The 14,044-nt window shown below is 44.9% G+C and overlaps 1 protein-coding gene across 4 annotated transcripts in view; it reads right to left on the reverse strand.

Annotated features, from left to right (window-relative positions):
- The window catches only part of LOC139570696 (E3 ubiquitin-protein ligase MARCHF5-like), a 63,112-nt gene that overhangs the window by 26,565 nt on the left and 22,503 nt on the right, over positions 1–14,044 (reverse strand). For all 4 annotated transcript variants that reach the window (XM_071392819.1, XM_071392818.1, XM_071392817.1 and 1 more), the window contains one exon: positions 9,480–9,682. In XM_071392819.1, coding sequence (XP_071248920.1) covers positions 9,480–9,682 — 203 coding nt within the window. The remainder of the gene's footprint in view (positions 1–9,479; positions 9,683–14,044) is intronic.

The raw sequence follows: 14,044 nt of genomic DNA on the forward strand, positions 1-14,044 counted from the left end.
ACCCCGGCCGTCATACAATCTCTGCTAGATGCCCTCAATCTCACACAAATTATCAAGGAACCTGACCATATCCCCCGTGCATCCCGCAAAGGCGGAGGTGTTGCTAACATTTACGATAGCAAATTTCAATTTACAAAAAAATACGTTTTCGTCTTTTGAGCTTCTAGTCATGAAATCTATGCAGCCTACTCAATCACTTTTTTATAGCTACTGTTTACAGGCCTCCTGGGCCATATACAGCGTTCCTCACTGAGTTCCCTGAATTCCTATCGGACCTTGTTGTCACAGCAGATAATATTCACATTTTTGGTGATTTTAATATTCACATGGAACAGTCCACAGACCCACTCCAAAAGGATTTCGGAGCCATCATCGACTCAGTGGGTTTTGTTCAACATGTCTCTGGACCTACTCACTGTCACAGTCACACTCTGGGCCTAGTTTTGTCCCATGGAATAAATGTTGTGGATCTTAATGTTTTTCCTCATAATCCTGGACTATCGGACCACCATTTTATTACATTTGCAATCGCAACAAATAATCTGCTCAGACCCCAACCAAGGAGCATCAAAAATCGTGCTATAAATTCTCAGACAACCCAAAGATTCCTTGACGCCCTTCCAGACTCCCTCTGCCTACCCAAGGACGTCAGAGGACAAAAATCAGTTAACCACCTAACTGAGGAACTCAATTTAACCTTGCGCAATACCCTAGATGCAGTTGCACCCCTAAAAACTAAAAACATTTTTCATAAGAAACTAGCTCCCTAGTATACAGAAAATACCCGAGCTCTGAAGCAAGCTTCCAGAAAATTGGAACGGAAATGGCGCCACACCAAACTGGAAGTCTTCCGACTAGCTTGGAAAGACAGTACAGAAGAGCCCTCACTGCTGCTCAATCATCCTATTTTTCCAACTTAATTGAGGAAAATAAGGACAATCCGAAATTTATTTTTGATACTGTCGCAAAGCTAACTAAAAAGCAGCATTCCCCAAGAGAGGATGTCTTTCACTTCAGCAGTAATAAATTCATGAACTTCTTTGAGGAAAAGATCATGATCATTAGAAAGCAAATTACGGACTCCTCTTTAAATCTGCGTATTCCTCCAAAGCTCAGTTGTCCTGAGTCTGCACAACTCTGCCAGGACCTATGATCAAGAGAGACACTCAAGTGTTTTAGTACTATATCTCTTGACACAATGATGAAAATAATCATGGCCTCTAAACCTTCAAGCTGCATACTGCATACTGAAAGAGCTGCTTCCTGTGCAGCCTCTCTTGAAAAAAACAAACCGTGACCCAGAAAATATAAAAAACTATCGACCTATATCAAATCTTCCATTCCTCTCAATTTTTTTAGAAAAAGCTGTTGTGCAGCAACTCACTGCCTTCCTGAAGACAAACAATGTATACGAAATGCTTCAGTCTGGTTTTGGACCCCATCATAGCATTGAGACTGCACTTGTGAAGGTGGTAAATGACCTTTTAATGGCGTTAGACCGAGGCTCTGCATCTGTCCTCGTGCTCCTAGACCTTAGTGCTGCTTTTGATACCATCGATCACCACCTTATTTTGGAGAGATTGGAAACCCAAATTGGTCTACACAGACAAGTTCTGGCCTGGTTTAGATCTTATCTCTCGGAAAGATATCAGTTTGTCTCTGTGAATGGTTTGTCCTCTGACAAATCAACTGTACATTTCGGTGTTCCTCAAGGTTCCGTTTTAGGACCACTATTGTTTTCACTATATATTTTACCTCTTGGATGTCATTCGAAAACATAATGTTAACTTTCACTGCTATGCGGATGACACACAGCTGTACATTTCAATGAAACATGGTGAAGCCCCAAAATTGCCCTCCCTGGGGGCCTGTGTTTCAGACATAAGGAAGTGGATGGCTGCAAACGTTCTACTTTTAAATTGACAAAACAGAGATGCTTGTACTAGGTCCCAAGAAACAAAGAGATCTTCTGTTGAATCTGAATCAATTAATCTTGATGGTTGTACAGTCGTCTCAAATAAAACTGAAGGACCTCGGCGTTACTCTGGACCCTGATCTCTCTTTTGACGAACATATCAAGACTGTTTCAAGGACAGCTTTTTTCCATCTACGTAACATTGCAAAAATCTGAAACTTTCTGTCCAAAACTGATGCAGAAAAATGTATCCATGCTTTTGTCACTTCTAGGTTAGAGTACTGCAATTATCTACTTTCCGGCTACCCGGATAAAGCACTAAATAAACTTCAGTTAGTGCTAAATACAGCTGCTAGAATCCTGACTAGAACCAAAGAATTTTATCATATTACTCCAGTGCTAGCCTCCCTACACTGGCTTCCTGTTAAGGCAAGAGCTGATTTCAAGGTTTTACTGCTAACCTACAAAGCATTACATGGGCTTGCTCCTACCCATCTTTCCGAGTTGGTCCTGCCATACATACCTACACGTTCGCTACGGTCCCAAGACGCAGGCCTCCTAATTGTCCCTAGAATTTCTAAGCCAACAGCTGGAGGCAGGGCTTTCTCCTATAGAGCTCCATTTGGAATGGTATAGAGCTATAGAGCTCAATTTTTCTGGAATGGTCTGCCTACCCATGTGAGAGACGCACACTCGGTCTCAACCTTTAAGTCTTTACTGAAGACTCATCTCTTCAGTAGGTCATATGATTGAGTGTAGTCTGGCCCAGGGGTGTGAAGGTGAACGGAAAAACTCTGGAGCAACGAACCGCCCTTGCTGTCTCTGCCTGGCCGGTTCCCCCCTCTCCACTGGGATTCTCTGCCTCTAACCCTATTACAGGGGCTGAGTCACTGGCTTACTGGTGCTCTTCCATGCCGTCCCTAGGAGGGGTGCGTCACTTGAGTGGGTTGAGTCACTGTTGTGATCTTCCTGTCTGGGTTGGCGCCCCCCTTTAGGTTGTGCCGTGGCGGAGATCTTTGTGGGCTATACTCGGCCTTGTCTCAGGATGGTAAGTTGGTGGTTGAAGATATCCCTCTAGTAGTGTGGGGGCTGTGCTTTGGCGAAGTGGGTGGGGTTATATCCTGCCTGTTTGGCCCTGTCCGGGGGTATCATCGGATGGGGCCACAGTGTCTCCTGACCCCTCCTGTCTCAGCCTCCAGTATTTATGCTGCAGTAGTTTATGTGTTGGGGGACTAGAGTCAGTCTGTTATATCTGGAGTATTTCTCCTGTCTTATCCGGTGTTCTGTGTGAATTTAAGTATGCTCTCTCTAATTCTCTCTTTCTCTCTTTCTTTCTATGTCTCGGAGGACCTAAGCCCTAGGACCATGCCTCAGGACTACCTGGCATGATGACTCCTTGCTGTCCCCAGTCCACCTGGCCGTGCTGCTGCTCCAGTTTCAACTGTTCTGCCTGCGGCTATTGAACCCTGACCTGTTCACCGGACGTGCTACCTGTCCCAGGCCTGCTGTTTTCAACTCTCTAGAGACAGCAGGAGCGGTAGAGATACTCTTAATGATCGGCTATGAAAAGCCAACTGACATTTAATCCTGAGGTGCTGACTTGTTGCACCCTCGACAACTACTGTGATTATTATTATTTGACCATGCTGGTCATTTATGAACATTTGAACCTCTTGGCCATGTTCTGTTATAATCTCCACCCGGCACAGCCAGAAGAGGACTGGCCACCCCTCATAGCCTGGTCCCTCTCTAGGTTTCTTCCTAGGTTTTGGCCTTTCTAGGGGTTTTTTCCTAGCCACCGTGCTTCTACACCTGCATTACTTGCTGTTTGGGGTTTTAGGCTGGGTTTGAGATATCAGCTGATGTAAAAAGGGCTATATAAATAAATTTGATTTGAGGTTCAACCCTAAGTCAGAAACCATGGGCACCCTCATAGATATTATCCTGACCAACTTGCCCTCTAAATACACCTCTGCTGTCTTCAACCAGGATCTCAGCCTCATTGCCTGCATCCGTAATGGGTACGCTGTCAAACGACCACCCCTCATCACTGTCAAACACTCCCTAAAACACTTCAGAGAGCAGACCTTTCTTATCGACCTGGCCCGGGTATCCTGGAAGGATATTGACCTCATCCCGTCAGTAGAGGATGCCTGGTCGCTATTTAAAAGTGCTTTCCTCACCATCTTAAATAAGCATGCCCCATTCAAAAATGTAGAACTAAGAACAGATATAGCCCTTGGTTAGCCCCAGTCTTGACTGCCCTTCACCAGCACAAAAACATCCTGTGGCGTACTGCATTAGCATCGAATAGCCCCGGCGATATGCAACTTTTCAGGGAAGTCAGGAACCAATATACACAGTCAGATAGGAAAGCTAAGGCTAGCTTTTTCAAACAGAAATGTGCATCCTGTAGTACTAATTCCAAAAGGTTTTGGGACACTGTAAAGTCCATAGAGAATAAGAGCACCTCCTCCCAGCTGCACTGAGGCTAGGAAACACCAACACCACCGATAATTTCAAAAAGCATTTTTCTACAGCTCTGCACCCCCCGCAGAAACTTGCCCAAACCCCCCCTGCTTCTCCTTCATCCAAATCCAGACAGCTGATGTTCTGAAAGAGCTGCAATATCTGGATCCTTACTAATCAGCTGGGCTAGACAAGCTGGACCCTCTCTTTCTAAAATGATCTGCCAAAATTGTTGCAACCCCTATTACTAGCCTGTTCAACCTCTCTTTCGTATCATCTGAGATCCCCAGATTGGAAAGCTGCCACGGTCATCCCCCTCTTCAAAGGGGGAGACACTCTAGACCCAAACTCTTATAGACCTATATCCATCCTGCCCTGCCTTTCTAAAGTCTTCGAAAGCCAAGTTAACAAATAGATCACCGACCATTTCGAATCCCACCATACCTTCTCCACTATGCAGTCTGGTTTCCGAGCTGGTCATGGGTGCACCTCAACCACGCTCAAGGTCTTAAACGATATCATAACCGCCATCGATAAAAGACAATACTGTGCAGCCGTCTTCATCGACCTGGCCAAGGCTTTCGTCAATCACCACATTCTTATCGGCAGACTCAACAGCCTTGGTTTCTCCAATGACTGCCACACCTGGTTCACCAACTACTTCTCAGAATTCAGTGTGTCAAATCGGAGGGCCTGTTGTCCGGACCTCTGGCAGTCTCTATGGGGTGCACAGGGTTCAATTCTCGGGCTGACTCTTTTCTCTGTATACATCAATGATGTCACTCTTGCTGCTGGTGATTCTCTGATCCACCTCTACGCAGACGACACCATTCTGTATACATCTGGCCCTTCTTTGGACACTGTGTCAACAAACCTCAAACGAGCTTCAATGCCATACAACACTCCTTCCGTGGCCTCCAGCTGCTTTTAAATGCTAGTAAAACTAAATGCATGCTCTTCAACTGATTAATGCCAGCACCGACCCGCCCGCCCGTCCAGCATCACTACTCTGGACGGATCTGACTTTGAATATGTCGACAACTACAAATACCTAGGTGTCTGGTTAGACTGTAAACTCTCCTTCCAGACTCACATTAAGCATCTCCAATCCAAAATGAAATCTAGAATCAGCTTCCTATTTCACAACAAAGCCTCCTTCACTCATGCTGCCAAACATACCCTCGTAAAACTGACTATCCTACCGATCCTTGACTTCGGCGATGTCATTTACAAAATAGTGCTACTGCACCCCTACTAGTTATTTTTTGAAAAATATATTTTTCACAAACGTAGTGCACTGGGCCTGTATTACTCCTGTATGAGCGGACCAAAATAGCAGTCTATGTTTTGTCTTTGTAACAAACACATCCAGCGATTTTTTTGTTGTTGTTGTTGTTGATGCATCTACACTCAAGCTGGTCGATGTTTGTACAATGCCTACACCTGTAGGGATATTAGTTCTGAGATTTTTCTCCCGCGAAAGATCTAACAGCGGACATAAGGAGAGACAAGCCAAAGCCACTTATAGAATTATTGTGTTTAGGACAGCGGAGCGGACTTGATATCGATTTTCCACTATTCCACTCTAACATGCATTTACATGACGTGATGAAACATTGAAACTAAGTTGTTGTAGAACGAGTGTGTTGCGAAACACATTCCAGACACTGGCTCTTGCCATAACTGATTAGACAGAGAACGATCAGCGAGACAGGATAGCCAGCTGTAGCTATCACCAAGGTATGCTAGCTAGCTAGCTAGCTGCGAACTTGGCTAGACAAGGTCAGCGCAGGCTTTAGCCTACACATAGAACTGAATTACCTGACCATCTTCATGTGTCAAGTCAGTCACAAAGGGAGAAGTCCTCCACTTCAAACCTTTGTTCACTCCATAGCAAAAGCTAGCTCAGCTTACCTCACTGTACTCACTACTGCATTCGTTTGTTGTGATTGAATGGCAGACACACCCAAGAAACCCCCACATCAAACCACGCCCCCAAGACAAATCTAATTTGCCTTCAGTCATGGCTGCTAGCATGAGCTCTTCATGAAAGTGCAGTCGCCCTTTAAAACACCACTGACAACCCCTGAGAGACCCACTGATGCAATACTACCACCGCACTATCCTTTGGGCATTCAGTCTGCCTGGCTGCCTGAGCAGAATAATGTGTTGAGTTCAGCTAGAAAAATCACACGTCAGACACAGCGTGACACATCACAACCTCTGGAATCTAAGGACGTCATAATTTGGCTGCAGAAGTATAATGATGGCGCGGTGAAATTAGATAAATGTCATAGGGAAGCGTTAGTTCAGTCCGTTTCCAGTCCCCAGAGCAGGCAGGGTATTAGAGGAGAACGGGGAGTCACCGGGAAGATTGCTGATCCAGTTGGAAGGCTGGCAGCATCAGTGTGCTGCTGATTTGTCAGGTGCCCTGGTGCTGTCCGAGCAGTCAGCTATTTTTGGGGCCTGGGCTTTTAAGTGACATATCAGCAGCAGTGGCAGGCAGCCCCCGTCTCCTCTCTGCCGCTGGTTGATGAGCTGCTCTCGTCATGCCGTGGCCTAATTTCCTCTCTCTCTCCCTCCCTTCATCCCTCGCAATCACTATACACCTCTGTCTGTACACAGGGGGAGGCAAAGAAAGCTTGCTCAGGGGAGCAGAGAGACTAGTGCACTTCAATGTCTGCCACATCACAGAGCCTTCTCTCTCCATCCCTCTCATCCTTACCCATCTCCCAACCATCCCTCATCTTTTACCCTGTAGATGTCTACATCAGTCTGTTTCTCCAGACACCAGAGGATGTCTCTTCCCCTCCCCCATCCCTCTCTCCTCCTAACACCTGGGTGACGACCAGTAGATTGGTTTGGGCCTTAGGAGATAGCGTAAAAAAGAATGCCCATCTGTGTGCCTCCTGCAGGAAGTTATCATTAGTATGGGTACACAGGTCTTCCCACGCATCAGCTCCCACTCTCTCCGTGTGTCGGAAAAGTCTCAGAAGGCTTCCGGAGGTTTTTCATTCGCTGTTAAATCAAAGGTAACATAAGCCCCTGTGAGCTGGTGTACACGACTCAAACGATGAGTGATCGAGGACTAAGCCTACTACACGATTCGCCAAGGGATGTTAGCTTTCAATAGATTAGGGCACATTTAGAGGAGGACCCGTCCAAATAAAACACTGCCTCATGATCTCATCTATCACTTTGTTACTGCCAGACCAAACCACCAGGGTACTCAAAAGAAAAAGAAACACAAACAAACTTGTGGAGGATGTGTGTGTAGGGGAACTGATGAACATGATAATAAACATTGAGGCCACATCTCATGGGTGGCTCATCTGGTGAAGACGCCGGCCAAAAACAACGGACCCTGATTTTTTATTTATTTTTATTTTATCTACCTGCCAGTGGCTGGTGGACCAAAAAGTTCATTTCCCACCCTGTTGGTCATGTGCCATGACTTTATCAACGACATCATTAGTGGTATACCATACTTGCCATATACGACTAGGACCTGTATCCCAGTGTTCCCAATTACCCGAACGCTCCAGAGACGAGGTAGAATGAAGTGCCCTCGTCTCCATGCTCCAGTCCAGCTGGTTTAGCTGAGCCTGCTGCTTATAGTCACACAGAGGTGACTGACAGCACAGCCAGGCCTGCATCTAAAAATACAACGTGGCCCTGCTTACCAGCAGAGCTTCCCCGCCCGCCCGCCCGCATACATTGTATTATGTCCAGGCCCTACCTCTCAGTTTGCACCTAGTCTCAATGTGGTCACTATTTAGTCAACATTTATATGGTTAATGACCCACTTGTTCTGGTAGCCGCAGTAGCCCAAAGTGCCAACTACAAACGAATTAGACGTCTATGCAGAGTGATTTAATAGCTTCCCCATATGCTAGAAAATATACAACAAGTGTTATTCCCCAAAGCAGTTTCCAGGGTTTCTGCTTACATAAAACTTTCCTCCCTCACGGTGACTGACGGGAGCTGAAAGTTCAGTCATCGCTGAGCGAACGAATGCTGAGCTGAGGAACAAGGAAAGTGACAGTTGCAACGCAACACTTTTTGGAGAGGGTTGGCCGTGTTAACTTGATGACTAAGTGCCAGTGTTTGGGAATAATCAGTGCCTCCGTCACTCTGACGTGCTGAGGTTAATTAGTGGGGACCGCTCCTCTCTTCACCCCCTCTCCAAATTGCCAGTGAGGCTGAAGCTGGCCGGTAATGAGCCAATAGCAGACCTGGGTTCAAATAGGATTTGAAATGCATTTGAAATGATTTTCCTGGGCTTGATTGAGCTTTGCCTGGTGCAATGGAACCAATAGAATTTTAACAAGTCCAATGCCCACACATTTGGCACACCAGGCAGGCTAAAGCAAACTATTAGAAATATGTCTCATACCATTTGAACCCAGGTCTGGGAATGAGCATCTGGCGGGTGCCCTGCCCGCTCCTATTCCTTGTGTAACTTCTCCCTCAAACTGTATATTTACCAGACTCGCCACACATAACCTACCCCGGCTTTGGGAGTAAACAAACATGCAGTGAGTTGAGACAGGCTGAGTGCTTTTTAGAGCTCTCAGGTCCCCCTCCTAATTCACAGCACTGACTCACTGCCCCTGTGCTGCATCCGTTATTAAGTAAAGTGAAAGACTACTGTACTTCAGATTCGGCCATGATTCAGCTGTTATTACGTGACTGTGCTGACACACGCAGCAAAGCTGTCTCAATATAGAAGGTAAGCTGGAACAGAATTACAAAACACTCAAATGGCATGGACCTGAATCGTAACTGACTGAAATCATAACACATCACATACGCAGTTCATTCATGTTAATCTCTCTACTCCTCACTCCTGATGTGTGATAAGCATACAGGTGAAAATCAGGAAAGACGTTAGCTTGGACAGTGTGACACCAATTCGATGATGTAGCCTACAAACAGCGTGACATCATAAATTCAGGAAAAACATCCATCGCCGTAGCGCTAACTACCTCCAAGCTAATATTCCAGGAAAACTCCCATCTCTTTGACTATCTCCAAGAAACTCCAGTCCAGCCCATATCCCCCAGGCCCCCACCTCAGCCCTGTCATATCATACCCAGCTTGGGAAAGACGATGAGGTACTCGGCGTTGCACTGCGGACAAGACACGCGGGCCGTGCTGTTGCCCCTCTGCTTCTCGTCCACCCAGCGCTGCAGACACGCCTGGTGCACCCACTTGGTGGAGCCTCGGCAGCGACACGGACGCACCCACTCCGCCGTGCGGTCATCCTCATCAGTGGCGAAGCATACCCAGCAGCTCCTGAAACAAACAAACACCGGAGAGAGGTTGTTACACAGGCACATAAAACACACACACACACACACACACGCACACGCACACGCACACACGCACACAGTGGCTGAAACACTGGGGCTGTTAGTTTTTGTATCAATGTCTGTATACCAGTAAATTAAGTATTCTCAGTGCATTTGACAATGGTTGTGTGTCAGGGGCAGGGTTTGCATTCATTTAGATCATGTGACCTTCCACCCTGTAAACCTCAGAGCTACCGAACACACTGGCTGATTAACAGCATGTTTAAGGGCAAAGCAAACTTGACAAGAGCCAAGGCAGTTCTTCAAATGTAGGCCTTCCATGGCAATACACACCCTCACCTCTGGTACGAGGAAACACAACTGAAGCCCTGCCCCCTGGGCACTGATTGACAGGTAGGGAGAGCGAGAGTGCGCCTCTGGGACAGGAAGACAGAACAAACAGGTACCCAAGACAAGACGTACCACATGAGACCTTGCATTCACCATGGAATGCAGGCTTAAAAAGAAATAAGGTAGAAGCCTACAAAATCCCAAACTATTGAGTAATACAATCATCATTCTGTGAAGGTCATAGGATTGTGTGTGTTTGTGTGTACACTGTTACACACACTGCAGCTGAAGAAGTCTGATCTGGATCAAACTGAAATCCCCCTACATCTGAGGCAGTGCGCTGTCCAAAGCACCGGGCCAAGAGAAGAACGCTTGAAATGCAATCTCAACCCGTGGCCTCAGGGGAACAGCACTCCGAAAGTGGGCAGTCAGCAGAACAGTCACCTCTAATACACTGGAGGCCAAGGCTTGGCACAGGCTTTTATACTTGGGGTTACATTTTGGATAAAGGTGGTTGGAGGACATTTTCTTAGGTCAGGCCTAGCTCTTAGAACCGACAACAGTGTTGTGTAGTGATCAAAGAATCCTCTCAGACAGTTGACTGAATAGATGTGTCCTGGAATACAGTGGACGGTGCACAACTCAATCAAGATCAATAACGCAAAGAATCTGCTAAGTGAGGAAAATGAACTGAAAAGCGGTGTATGCCAGCAGCGTCAAAGCGTAGGCAGCCTACTAAATCAATAGGGCCTACAATTTCCTGCCATGTGGACACAGCTTCAGGATGTCTAGGACCATATGCACAGGCAAGAGAGTCTACCTGAAAGTCCTTCTCAAACATGCCACAGGCAAATACTAATGGAAAACAATGTCCATAATGATTATTTGTTCAATGCAGGAAGGACAAATGTGATGAATAGTAGCACTGAGATAAGCCTGGTTGATGTTTATAGAGATTGGATAACAAACTGGTCTGTCTTCTATAGTCTACTAGATTATCTCCATGCACATACAGTTTGTGTGCCTTGGTAAGACATTCCACATATATGCCAGAGGCCATCTGCCTTAGTATGTAGTAGATCAGGTATTCACAAACTGGGGTATGCCAAATAAAAATGTGATTTACATTTAATAAATAAATACTAATATATATATATATATATATAAAAACATTTTCAAACAGCCCATTTATATTTTCCAATGGGGCTATACATTGGGTGAGGTTTATTTCCTCGCCTGAGTAGCCCCGTTTCACTGCCAAAAATAAAATTAAACCATCTACTATTCAGCAAAATAACATAATGTCAAATACTGGTAGCCTAGTCAAATAATTAACATCCAAATCACATTAACCGTTACTCTCTCTGAGGGAATTCCACTAACGGTCCGTATGTAGCCAAACGTAGCTGCTGCTCATTCTGTTTGCTCGAAAATTGATAAATGGTTAAAAAGAAGTAAGGCCCGCGTCCATAGAGACATACCAGCTCTACTGGTAGTACTGCTACTACCAGCAGTCCTACACCTGCACCTGTTGACGACACAAGTTGTTCTGCTTCAACGAGTACATCCAATGCTAGCATCAGTAATTCTACATTTGTTGTTAGCCCAGCTAGAAAACTAAACAGGCACAGACTGTGTGTGGAAAATGATTTAAGACAGACTCTCTCCAATACAACATTGCAGAGTTTTGTGCATCCTTTCAAGCACACCCTTCTCATTAACCTGTGGTGAGTTATTCACAATTTTCGATGAACAAATAAAGTTTTAATTTAAGATGGTTAAATAAAAGAGAAAAATGATTGATTATTATATTATTATTTGTGCCCTGGTCCTACAAAAGCTCTGTCACTTCCCACGAGCTGGGTTCACACTCATTCTTATGTTTTATAAATGTATCGTATAGTGTGTGTGTGTGGCAGGCTTACAATGATGGCAAAAAACAACATTTGAGAGTGCACTGACCCTGGTGCTAGAGGGGGTACGCAGTTGGAGGTTGAATGTTTGAAGGGGTACGGGACTATAAAAAGTTTGGGAACCACTCTAGTAGAGCAATACACTAAACAACTGTGTTCTTGTCAGCAGGAGCAGAGAGGGTGACTGAGCATCATCATCTCCCTCCATCTCCGTGACATTCAGACAGATGTGGTGTTCTGATCCGGAGCCAAGCCATAATTGAATAGAATTACTCCTTGCTCTCAGCCCAGCCAGGTATTAGGCCATAACAGGCCATTGATCAACCAGTGAGCCTCTTCCAAAACTAATTTATCCTATCCTCCCTTCTTCCTCTTCTCTCCTCCCACACAAAGACCCTCCTCATGACACTCCCTTTGCATAGGGAGTAATGGTCCAACCCTGCACTTACCAGGGGGCTCAAAAAATACTAAACTTGAGCCTCTATTCCCCTTGAATGAAGCCATTCAGGTAAACACTTGACCTGCAAGCATTTTACACTGAATAAACTCAAGTTAATCATGCTTCCTGCATGGGCGATGCACTTTAACACATGAATAATTGGTTTGGTTTGCAGCAATGAGCGTTGACGAGGAATAATTCAAGTAACATCAGTCTCAGTGAAACATCTGGGGAGAGATTAGATATCAAAACACCTTGACCTTGTCGGCATAAGACAAGAAACAGCTAATCATCTTGCCGTTACATCATTAAATCAGTTGCATAGGAGATATGTTTCTTTACTGCATGTATTAGTGTGTGTGGTGTAGTTTGGTCTGAATAATGCAGACCAATCCAAAACCATGCTAGTATTCCCACTGATGCTCAGCCATCTACCAAGGACGTCATAATCAGGTCTAGGACTATACATCCAAAGCAGGGTTTCCGAAAATGTGGTGCCGGACATCGTGACTGGGAAGATTTAAATTCCCCAGCCATTTGAGAAATTTACCGGAACCATATGACTAGGATTGTGCCTTTGCCTGCTGGACAACAACAATCTTATTTATAGAACAGGAGAGAAATTGCATTTGAGGAAGTCTTTCATAGGCGCGTCTGACAGTCTAGGGAAGTAAATTGAAATAAATTTGCCAAAATGATATAATTACTCCCGTCTATACAGTAGAAGTCATGACTTAGCCACAGAGGAGTCAAGGATCATTAGCTTCTTAAAAAAAATAGCTGTGGATTGTTTCAAATCACAAGCTGTAGGCCTATGCCTATTTGGGTTGCCAGCCATAGGCCTAACTGATTATTTAGTTGCGGCTGTCAGTGAAAAGCATTTAAATATGTGTGAATATCATGTGTATCGAGTATAATGTTAAATGTTGAAACAAGAAAGGGAGGGGTGTGTGGCGAAGATATAGGCGAGTCTCTCCAGAATGGCTCCCACCAATTCTTGCGCATTCATTGTTATGTTGTGTGACTTGTTGGCCCTTTGATAATACATTTTTTATCAATTCCCCATTACATATGCCATCAGTAGGTCTAGTAAACATATGTAATAGGGAATTGATAAAAAGAGAAGCTCAAGACATCTAGAAAGGGAGGCAGACAGGTTGAGTAGAGAGATGTATGCAAATGAAAGAAAATATCATATTTTCAACTGTTTTTATTTGTCGGCTTTATGTATTTTGACTTACACGGAACCCAAACCGGCTGCGCACGTGCACCATCGTGCATACATTTATTTTGTCCCCCCACACCAAACGCGATCACGACACGCAGGTTAAAATACCAAAACTCTGAACCAATTACATTCATTTGGGGACAGGTTGAAAAGCATTAAACATTTATGGCAATTTAGCTAGCTAAATTGCCATGCTGTTGCTAGCTAACTTGTCCTGGGATATAAACATTGAGTTGTTATTTTACCTGAAATGCACAAGGTCCTCTACTCCGACAATTAATCCACACATAAAACAGTCAACCGAATCGTTTCTAGTCATCTCTCCTCCTTCTAGGCTTTTTCTTCTCTTGACTTTATATTGCGATTGGCAACTTTCATAAATTAGGTGCATTACCACCATTGACCTCGTTCGTCTTTCAGTTACCCACGTGGGTA

Source organism: Salvelinus alpinus, chromosome 3, assembly GCF_045679555.1.
Source record: "Salvelinus alpinus chromosome 3, SLU_Salpinus.1, whole genome shotgun sequence".
In the NCBI taxonomy this organism is placed as follows: domain Eukaryota; kingdom Metazoa; phylum Chordata; class Actinopteri; order Salmoniformes; family Salmonidae; genus Salvelinus; species Salvelinus alpinus.